The sequence below is a fragment of the Mercurialis annua genome, linkage group LG7 (genome assembly GCF_937616625.2).
Source record: "Mercurialis annua linkage group LG7, ddMerAnnu1.2, whole genome shotgun sequence".
Classification (NCBI taxonomy): domain Eukaryota; kingdom Viridiplantae; phylum Streptophyta; class Magnoliopsida; order Malpighiales; family Euphorbiaceae; genus Mercurialis; species Mercurialis annua.
The window spans coordinates 1,033,662-1,045,055 of record NC_065576.1 but is presented as its reverse complement, the minus strand read 5'-3'; the positions used below and the strand labels follow the sequence as shown (position 1 = coordinate 1,045,055).

At 33.8% G+C, this 11,394-nt stretch overlaps 2 protein-coding genes across 6 annotated transcripts; both read right to left on the bottom strand.

Moving 5' to 3' along the window:
- Positions 1–778: 778 nt before the first annotated feature.
- On the bottom strand, positions 779–2,304 carry LOC130014547 (senescence-specific cysteine protease SAG39-like). The gene is made up of 2 exons (XM_050348554.2): positions 1,805–2,304; positions 779–1,524 (listed from the first exon to the last, which is right to left on the bottom strand). The coding sequence occupies exons 1-2, from the start codon at positions 2,226–2,228 to the stop codon at positions 932–934; spliced, it is 1,017 nt and encodes a 338-aa protein (XP_050204511.1). The 5' UTR covers positions 2,229–2,304; the 3' UTR covers positions 779–931.
- Positions 2,305–3,336: 1,032 nt separating this feature from the next.
- LOC126655421 (uncharacterized) lies at positions 3,337–8,467 on the bottom strand. Of its 5 annotated transcripts, none has more exons than XM_050349616.2 (6): positions 8,357–8,467; positions 6,452–6,775; positions 4,893–5,817; positions 4,701–4,802; positions 3,910–4,082; positions 3,337–3,805 (listed from the first exon to the last, which is right to left on the bottom strand). In XM_050349616.2, the coding sequence occupies exons 2-6, from the start codon at positions 6,536–6,538 to the stop codon at positions 3,599–3,601; spliced, it is 1,494 nt and encodes a 497-aa protein (XP_050205573.1). In that variant the 5' UTR covers positions 6,539–6,775; positions 8,357–8,467; the 3' UTR covers positions 3,337–3,598. The 5 variants fall into 5 exon arrangements, with proteins under 5 accessions (XP_050205573.1, XP_050205569.1, XP_050205574.1 ...); XM_050349612.2 differs by having other exon boundaries at positions 4,701–4,808; positions 8,357–8,466; XM_050349617.2 differs by having other exon boundaries at positions 4,701–4,808; positions 6,459–6,775; positions 8,357–8,466.
- Between the last annotated feature and the right edge of the window lie 2,927 nt (positions 8,468–11,394).

The window sequence follows — 11,394 nt, the reverse complement described above, 5'->3', positions numbered from 1 at the left end:
TCAATAATTAATTTTAGAGTGGCTCATTTATATTTGTTGAAGAGTCAATTACTTTTTATTTTTTATATATTTCATTGATGAAAGCTTGCCTAATAACAAAAAAATACAATTGATCATTCATTTAATTTTAAAATATCTTTATTTTTATTAATAATATCTTAAATTAGATATAAAATAGAGAAAAATTATTTACAGGAAATAAAATATGAATTAAATTTTAAACAACATAAGAAGGTAAAAAATAATATTTTCTAAAATATTTTTAAAAATAAAATAAGGGAATATTAAATATGCTATGTGATACACAAAATTATAATGAGTGATTTGAACTAACAAAAATAAGATTTGAGTGATTTTAATTAAAACTATTTTGGCACTAAATTCAATTCCTCGTGGGTTCGACTTTTACTTATCATTATATTATTTGATTTATCGACATCGTACACTTGCGATTTTGTGTATCAAGTTTTTGGCGCCGTTTCCGGGGAATTGATATTTATATCAATACAACTTAATTAATTATTGCTTTGAATATCTTTTATTTTCCGTTTTTTTTTCTTATTTATTTATGTTGTTTATAAATTGTCATCATGAATTTTGGTGAATCAACTTATCCATATGAGAGCTTTAACGCACAATACTCTAATATGATGGATTATAATATGCAATATAATAAATTTCAAGTTTGTGAATGGTGTCAAGAAAATCATGATTGGGTATATTGTCCTATATAAAATATGCGTATCACTATGAAAGTGATTAATTGGTTCAACTGGTGTTATAAACTAATAGTGCATTTTTTCTATTGAAAGGAAAATTAATTTCATTACATTCTCAATTATCATTCATCAAAAACAAAATTTTAAAGTTGATCGAAATTCTAAAAAAAAAAGAAAATTATTGCTAAAACATTGATAATAAATAAAAAAAACTAAGTTAAAGGATACGAGCAATCTGTGGCTATGCCACAGAGACCTTCCTTGGACTGCACGTTTTTCTCCATTCTCACAAATCCTTTCTCTCCCCATTTCTTTCCCCACGAATTCTTCACCAGCCAGAACTTTGTCTGTGTATTAGTCTGGCCATATCCAACGGCTAAAACTCCATGGTTTGCATTGGTTCCACAGGCTCCTCTATAAACACCAGTGGAGTAGAATTGAAAGGTGGGTGAACCGGCGTCAATCGCCACTGCCACAGGCTGATTAGCCACCGCCTTCATCAAATCTTTTTCGCTGTTCGCCGGAACTTTTTGGTATCCAGTGATCGTTGCAATTCGCGAAGTCACCTTTTTAGGGTCGCATTTTTGGCCAGCTCCTTTGTATGGATATTTAATGTCACTGGTGATTCCACGGTTGTTTATAATGAACTTAAAAGCATCCTCCATTGAACCACCTTTACAGCCTTTGTCTACACCATTAGTGTCGCAATCTACAAGCTCTTGTACTGATAGAGATGTTAAATCGTTTTTTGTAATTTTGCGAAGTCCTTCTGTTGCTCCCACGGCTGAGAAAGCCCAGCAACTTCCTGTTCATACAAAATTAGTATGCAAATTAATATCTTGGACACACTATGGAAATACATAATTAAAACTTTTGATGGTATCAAACTTTTATCTTATATTTTAGAAAGAAAAAGAATTAGATATGCAAGATTTTATCAGTGTATTTGTCAAATATATTGTGAATAATTTTTTTACTATATTGTCAAATAATTTTATAATTTATATAAAATAATATTGAAACAGTATAATAATATGAATTTTTATAAAATAAATGTTGGCTTTTATATCATGTATCTTACTTACCGCAAGTTCCCTGATCTTTGACACTAGTAACAGCATGTTTTTGCGTCCAATCTACGGCAGAAGGTGGATAAGTAACATTTTCATACTTAAATGGTGTTGCAGACATTATTGAACTACCAGCTACAGGTCTCTTATAAGTAGTCCACGAAGCTCTAAACTCTTCATTAGTTAAATCTGCAAACTGGTTAATACTAAGCTTATATAATTCCTCACCACCAGCATTAAATTTTTCAATGAACTCGACATTGTTCTTGAATATATGAAGCCTTTTTAATTTCTCTTCGCCATTTTTGTAAGACTTTCCGTACTCTGCAAGCCATTGATCATATCTTTCCACTATTGTTAATTCTTGAAGCTCACGGGAGGTACAATGATTAGCGAAAATGAAGAAGAGAATAATCGTTAAAAATCGAAGTGAAGCCATTTTTTTAGTTGATGAACCTAAGAGAAGTAATATTTTTTGAAAGTGATTTGAGTTTAGTGTGATTGTGTTTGAGTTAATGATGAGTCGTGTTTTAAATAGGAGTTTGAAGAGATGTTAGAACTGAAACATTCAAAGTGTTGGATTATAATTTTGTGGGTAGCTTCTATAATAGGAATGATGTGAAAGTTTCAAAGTGTGACATGTGTTTGAAAATGAATGTTATGAGGCTTTAAGTTTTTGAACAATGAAATCTTATTAATTAGATTGTTACTTGTGCAGTGAGGTGTAGTGGAGGTGAATGAGATTTATATTTTAGAGTGTTGAATGTGGAAACAATTTAGGACATTTGTCCAAAAATATAGGTTGACTCATTGTAATAAAGTGGAGAAATTGTCTTTACAAAGACAGTCTAGTGGCTCTTTAAAAAAAAAATCAATCAATTAATTATTGTGGCATGTCATCTTATAATAAATCATAAGAGGTGTGGAATGTTAAAAAAAATATATAATTATTGTACAATTTTATAAAGATGATAAAAATTAAACCTCTTATTGGTTCGTTGTACGTATGAAATAATTATTAAAAAAATCTTATGTAATTTTTTTGTAAGTTGATGTTCTAGAAGGGAATTCCATAATTAAACATATAAATGGCTATCAATAAACTATATCTGTTAGAATTAAAAAGTAAATTTCAGAATCTAATTTCTTAAATAGTTTGGAGAGGAGCATTTGTAAAAAATTGATCATAGTAAAAAAAGCATTAAGCTGCCGATGGGATTTCTCGACGCACGGAAATCTGTCACTAAATGTTCATAACTCGGATTGTCACATGTCCCTCGTAAATTAAGCACAAAAAGAATAGTTTTGGATATATATATAACTTTTCTGATGGATTCATATCCATTGACAACTTTATAAATTTGCGACAGATTTCTACTTTGCATCAAAACTGGTATAATTTCGACGGATTTTAGTCATCGACGAATATCTATTTTATGACAGAATTTCTCCGATTCCAAAAAATTGTCCATGGGAGGGAAATCCAGTAAATTTTAGTACTAGTAATAAATTGTATCCGTACCTTTCTAACCATATAGGTATAGATATCCTGTAAATGGTAAAATTATTATTCATCGATTCATGTTATATAACACTGAACAGTATATTTCTGAATGAAATGGAACTTGTTCCCCCACGCAGGCAAGCACCAGAGGGCAGAGGGTAACAAATTTTAACCATCAATATACAGATTACATTTTTTTATAAATATGTTACTTCCAACTATACAGCCAAAGAGATGGAATTGAAGGAAGTCTTAACGACCATTATTAACATCTGGTCTGAAAGAGCCATGGTATATTTTTCTATTTACAGAAGCTCCCACTCGGAGTCGCAAGAATCTGGAGCCGAGGAGGATGTCTTAGCGTCATCCTTCATGTTAATACTCGCCACGGAATTCTTGGCAGACTCTTTGTCATTGAAATTTGAATCACTGCCGGTCCATATTGCTAGCTTTTCATACTCCTGAATCCTTGTCGGCCTCTTTTTCGGAGAAAATACATGCTGAATCTTCTTCTGGAAAACCGCAGGAAAATGGTTCGTGGCGGAAAAAAAATAATTAATATATTTGATAATTAAACAGGTAATTAAGTGGAGCGAGTGGTAGACTATCAGACTACCTTGTAAGACTTGTTTTTTCCTTTACTTTGCAGAACAAAATGACATTCATCTGCACTGACTAAAATACAGGATTCTTCAAGTTTTGCCTTGTCAACTTGTTCGACGCTTTCCGTTCCATGTTCGGAGGAAAAACCAACTTTGTTCACATCTGTACTAAAATTATCTGACCTTTCTGAAATTAGACAGACATATGTAGGTGCGTAAAAGTGAGCAACAGCATAATCAAATATCAGTACAAATGTACAAAATATCAAGAACGTGATGGATCGTAGAACTCCCAAGATTACTGTAATCAATGAGAATCATATGAAACCAAAGATCAGTTGGTTTCTCATTAATGATGATAACATAACACTGACCTAACAGAAAAGGTTTCCACCAAGCAAACAATGTACTCGGCCTCACTAAAACGAAACAGACAGCAGGATGGTTTCAACGTGCATAGCGAAATAAGCTCATAAATAGTTGAATTGGATGGCATGTACGAAAAAGTTGAAATAATTAAAGTGGCTTGTAGAAGTTGCCAATTACAAGTATAAGCCGGCAGCTAAATTGCAAATTGCAAGGCCAAACAAGTAATCAGGAAATAAATCGAAAAATTGTGCACAAACCTAATTCTTCATATGAATGTCAACATATATTGATTTTTATAGTCTCTAGTCATTGAATACCAATAAGGTGGTAGAATACCAAAATCAAAGAATCGAAAAAATATCATCAATTTGTTTTCCAAATCTAATTAATAAGGAAGTTTGTTATAAAATGCAGCTATGCAAGAGCATATGGATACCTGAATTAGACACAAAATGATCCTCGGCAATTTCATTACTTTGAACTTCCTTCTTTGCACAGGATTCTTGTAAGAAATTCACCCCATCACTCGAACATTTTTCTGCAGCTGTCAATCAAAAGTCAGCTAAGAATGTCCAACAAAATAGTGAAAACGACAAAACAAAAACACAAGAGACCAGGAGACAGTCACCAGTTGCTTCTGCTGATGAGCTTCCAAATGAGGAAGGTGTCATATGAATTCCTTGACTTGGGCCAAACTCAAATGAATCAACCATATCCGGTGATGCTCCATCTTTTTGAATATGAGGAATTTGTTCAATTACATTTTCACTCTCATTTTGACGCTCAGCTGAGGAATCATGCCCTGTCACTTCCACAGACCCTAGAGTTGTAACTTCCGCCTTCTGACCAACAAATTCCTTATTACTTTCATTTGAAAGTTCACAGACTGAAGATACTCGTGTCGAATCTTTAAACAAAGGAACAGAGATATTTGATCCCTGAGTTGGGGATATATCCTTTCCTTCTGAGTTTTCGTTGGTTCTCCGACCTGTGGCTACAGACACACAACCATCATCATGCAGTTCCGGGGCTCCTCTAGCATAGTCCCCTAGATTTTCATTTGAAGGTTGGCAGAATGAAGAAGAGCTAGTCAAACCTTCATCCGAAAAATTGATGGCCCCTGATTTTTTATCTGGGGATCTATTATCCCTATTTGAGTTTTTCCTGACAACTGTTAATTTATTGGACAGACTTCTTTTCCCATGTTGTCTTGAGGCTCCACCAGCATAATCACCTCCTGATAACGGAAAAATATTCTCTACATGACACAGTCCATGAAAAGTCGGTGTATTGTCCAAGTTTTTGTTACTTATTTTTGGATCCTCCGTCGACATCACTCTGTCATCAACCATCCCAAATTTTTCCTTTACTCCTGCCTTTGGCTTCATGTATATCCCAACATCACTATAAAAATCATATGGTACATCAGAGACTGCAAGTTTAGCTGCATCCACAGAAGATGGGGGAAGCAAATCTAACATGACATCTGAATAGAATTTCTTCACATTAGAACCCACAGTTTGGACCTGATTCTCAACATATTTAACTGTGTCCTGTACCAAAAATATCAAACTATATGTTATGAAACAATTAGCCACTTTACGAGCTTTAGAGAGTTAATTATTACCGATAGAAACAATCAAGTAAATTGATTCAGCTGGAAATGAAAAATGGTAAGCTGAGCAGCAAGTTAGCATGACTATAGGCTATGTTGGACTGAAACAAAACGCTAAAATGGACAATGAATTTTTTTCAAAAATAGGTGAGACGTACAAAGCCGACAAGGCCGGGCGCACGGGCCTGCCTGTGAGTGGCTCCGCCGCTAATATGTTCTACATATAAAGTCAAAATTTGTAAGCATTTTTGGAGATGGAAACGAAACGGCGAAATGTAGCACTCACCAAGTTTCCAGTGCAAAATGGACTATAGGCTATAGCTAAGAGTTTAAAAGCAGATGGCCATTTGATGGACAGCGCAAAAAAATGGTTAATGATAACAATGAGCAACTTTAGAAGGAGAGCACAACTATCACAGCAGTATCTAAACCAGTTTTTGAAGGAAATGGCACTGATCTCTCCAGTCATATTTTCTAGCTGCCAAGTAGGCAGGAGTCAGGCCCTAAGAAATTCCGTGTGCACCTTTAAGAGTTTCTGAACAACGAAATATAATGACAACAAAAAGGCATACCTCGTACATGATCTCTTCAACCTCCAAACACATAGCTTCAAACTTCTGGTAAATGTTGCCAACCCATGATATACCTTTCAGATCCATAATGATCCAAAGTCAAGCTAAGACGCACAGAAATTAGACTTCTTCAACTTGGTGTTCTCCTATATTGTCAGAATCGTTTAAGTTTATTCTTATCTGAACAAACTTAGATTTTTTCTACTTGGCTTTTTCCAATATAGTTAGTCAGAATCCTCAATGTTTCTGCTTATCTGAATGAAATTAGACTTCTTTTACTTCACGTTCTCCTATATAGTCAGAATCCTGTAAGTTTCTGCTCATCTGAACGGATTCAATCAAAAGTCAGCAAAAGGAGAAAAGAAACATGACTAGGCAATGCCCGTAGTAGTACCCTAACCATAGCAAGAAACCAAGGACCTAGGCAAAGCAAATATAACAGCAATCATACTCACAAAATGCACTAAAATATTCACTTGGACAATTGAACGAATTACATTCATTAAAAAGTGGCATTCTGAGTCAAACTACATCACACAATTTCCTAGATTTCTACTTTCAAAAAGAAGCTTCAATAATAACGATATCATCAAACATTATCAGAGGCTACACCATAATGCCAACACAAAAGTACGATGTAAATTAATCATAAGTGTCATCAACTCAATGATAAAAATAATAACACAGCCAATTTTTATAACAAATATTGCCTATGTAGCACAGACGTGGATACATGAAAACATGACACTTGGATAAGGACACAGCAAAATAGTGTTATTTTAAGATTTCTTTTGTCAAAAATGAAGTTTCGTGTCCGAACCGCCACATTTCCGACACATTTTCGTAAAGGAAAACCTTGTTGCATATGATGAACGAAAATAATGAGCAAGTTGTAAATATTACTGAAGAATCAATTCAATTCCCAAATTTGCCTAAAATGCAACCACCAGAACTACAGTTTACTTTACAGTTGTCATGCTACGCAAAGCTTTTAGGACAAACTATCAAAGCTGCACAAGTATTTGCTACAACAACTCAAACAACGAAAACCATCAGGCGGAGACGCTATTCATCCAGCAAGACAGCCTCGCATATGCTATAAATGAATAATGATTCAACACGACGGTTGTGCCACGTCATTCATGCAACAAACTAAACTAATGAGATGTTTGTAATGTTAAGATAATTAATAATTAAAAAATTGAATATTTCAATATCACAAACACTCATTGGTTTGTTGTAAGCTTAACCGTTGCTTGCGTGGAACAATCAATTGCTATCTACAACCAAAACTGTAGGCGAGAGACCAGGTATTATGAGCAGAGCATATAATTACACTTTATTAATAACTTTTCATGCTAACCAGATTAAACATAACATTCCTAAACGTGAGTAATCACAACCTAATTTTCGGAGTGCTAAACCGCTAGAGCAAATTAAAGTCAACATCAATAAGCAAAAGCAAATTTACTGTTTTTCGCTAAGTTTCGAACAAAAAGTTTACATCTTTAATCAAATAAACTAATACAAAAATTGAAAACAACAAACTTTATCACCCAAACCAACTAATCCAACATAATTCTACAACATATAATTCTAAAAACTACACATCGATTTCCCAAACTTTTCTCCAGTTGAGTTCAAATTTCAAGACCAAAACCCTCAAAAACAAAACTTAATCAATAAAATAACAAAAAGAAGTAAAATTGTGTCAATTCATATGCTTTCGGGTATGATCAAGCACTATACACATACATAAAATCTAATTACAAAGAAGAACAAAATTCATCTTCATGATCAAAGATAAACAAATTCCTCTAAATAAATTAAATAAACATATAAATAAATGAATTTGAATAAAAAATAAAATAGAAAAAGATTGAAGCTTTAGCTAAAAAAACTTACATACAGTGACAACCAGAGAAACCCAGAAGTACAAAATTCCCTTTTGATGACTCAGATTATCATTTTATATTATCTAAAATGATTTTAGGATTTAGCTTTTTTGGTTTTTAGGCTGACCATAAAAAATTTAAAAATTAAATTATTTTTAGATCAAAAATTAAATAAAAAAGAAGAGAGAGAGACTTGAAGTGGCTTCCTACTTGACACGTAAGAGAAAAAATGACTATTTTAAAATGAATATGGGGGTCCCACAAATATTTGCAAAGCTTTCAGCTAGTGGATGTGTGGGTCCCACGATATTTAGTTGGTAGTTGGGTTCAGCTTTGGGCCTACAGAATCTTCCGTGAAGCCCAATAAATAAAACATTTGTTTTTCTTTATTATTTTGTCAAAATTATAAAAACAAAGGCATAAAAACGGCTAAAAATCTTAAAAGTAAATTCTCAGTATCTAAAACTTTTACTTTAACCATTGCGTGTCAGTGATGTATCGAAAATATATCTCCGATATTTTCAAGTATCGTATATGTATCTACGATGTATTTTTATAGATAAAAATAAAAGCATAAAATGTGGAAAAAAATTATTTTTTGAGGTAAAAGTGAAATTATTGGGTTTCGAGCATATTTTGGAAAATTAAATAATTTTATGATTAACTCTATTATTTTTATGGTAAATAGTTTTTCCAAATTTTTAAAAAGATATAGTAAAATATTTAAAGAGATAGAAACAAGAAAGAAAATAAGAAAAGAGAGAAAGAAGCTATTAATCTCACATCCACATCCAATTTATAGGGTCTGCAAAATATATGAGTTTTCTTTAAATACAAGAAAGAAATCTTGAAGTAAACAACAAAGTAGGGATTTGGTAGTTTGGCTTACAAGAAATAAAATTTTGAAGTCATTAAAAATTATACTAAAAGATAGTAGTTTGTTAAGGTTAGGTATAACAGATTTTGTATTAAATATATATATGTGAATTCAAATAACAAATTTCTTTTAAAAATCTCCTAAAGAAAAGGATCAATTTTTGCATTCTTTCCTGTGCATGTCAAACTATACATGAAAGTTATTTAAGGAAGCTTGCAAATTTTAGTATGGGAAAGAATCATTAAAGGGAAAAAAACATCCAAAAAAGAAAGAAAAAATAATGGACTTCCGTACGGGTCAGTTCAATTTGACACTATAAAAACATTTGTTTCAATTAAATTTTAATACAAACCGAATTGCAAAAACAAACCAAACTAAAACTCAACCGAACCGACCAGTTCGGTTAGACTTACTTTAAATTTTTTTATATCCTTATAAATTTGATTCGATTCAGTTCGTTTTGATTTGATTTGAACTGAATGAACATTCATGGAGAGTAACAAGATGATCAAATAATTGCCAAAATCATATGGAAAGAGAGATTAGATTAAGCTACAGCAAAAGAATCTGCATAACTTTAATGAACAGAAACTCTCTCAATTTTTTTTAAAAAAAAATGTAAACCACTCTTAGCCTCATGTCATTTACCAAATGTATTTTGAACTTGTGTGATATTGTTCGCTAGATTTTCACCTTGCTCAAACCTTTGAATTTGTTAATGGGTAACTTTAGGTACTGATGCTTTAACCGGTATGATTCTAGATGAGGTAAACAGGATTTGAATAACGTAACCCTAATTCAAGTGACGTAACTCGAATTCAAGTAACGTTGTTCAAATTGTGAATGACGTCGCCGTCGTTCGATTAAACTAACAGTATTAATCTGGGAATCCTCAGATCCAAGCGAGATTAATGTCAATTCTACTCCTAAACTAAAATTCAATCCGGAGATTGGGATAAAAAAGCCTGAGCTTTGGTTTTTTGATTAATGATTTGTTGATACCGAAAATAATACAATACTACTGACTATTTATAGGGAACAAACCCTAATAAAGAATCCTAATTCTAATGAGATTCTATCTCTTATTTAATGAAGAAAAACTAATTAAAAGGCTAAAAATAAATATAGCTCCTGTTGGGCCAAAATCCCTTAATGAGCCCATTCAAAACACCTTTTCTGGTCATGGGCCAAAATGCCACCCAGCTTTATATTGATTCCACTGGGCCGGTGCAAACAATGCCCCCAACAAGCCTAAGGTTTAAACTTTGGGCTTGTTATTGTCGGCCTCAATACCAAAGTGGGCTGCGCTGTCACTATTTCGGCCCATGTGGTAAAACTTTTCAAGTAACCGCCCTTTTCTTCCAAGGTATAAAATATCTTTCACTTTCCTTTTTCGGATTTTCCTGAATCTTTGACTCCCGAAACTCTCTCAAATCCGTGGACTCCTAGCCGATTCTTTAGACCCTAATCGCCTACTCTTCAACTCAGATCGTCCCATCATCATGGCTCAACAAGAACAAGCCGCTCTTCAAGCAACTGAGAAACTCGCCGTAGTTCGCTCTACCGCTCCATCGACTGCATTTGAGGTAATTACAGAATTAGAAGATAGCCGATACTCCGTAGGTCCGATTCTCACCACTCCTTCAGAACTCTGTGAAACCGCCGTCCCCTTTCCAGATCATGCTCCCCCTCGCTTCTCTGAACTCCACTATTCGTCTGTGTGGACCGGGGAAACCTTCAGAAACTGGCCCAGTACCAACGCCGATTACAAGAATTGGATCTTGCGACTCCATGGTTACTATGGCGATGTTTGGAAAGCAATAGGTCTGTATGACCTTATTGGAATCAGCCAAAACACCTTTCCAATCGCCAAGCACTACTGCTTCGGAGCTTCACTCTTCTGGTCCGATACCACCAACACTTTCTGCTTCCGGCGAGGACCGATGTCCATAACTTTGTTAGACCTGGCGTTTATGTTCAATGTAAATATCACTGGCATTAGAATATCGCCTCTCAATTGCCAGACATCCCCAAATCTTCACCTAGGTCCTGAAAAATCTGCCAAAAGCTTCAAACATTTCTTGGACAAAAACATCGGTCAAAACAATCAACCTCCAACCGCCAACGAACACATCGCCTTCCTGGCATATTTCCTCGCCAAATTCATCATT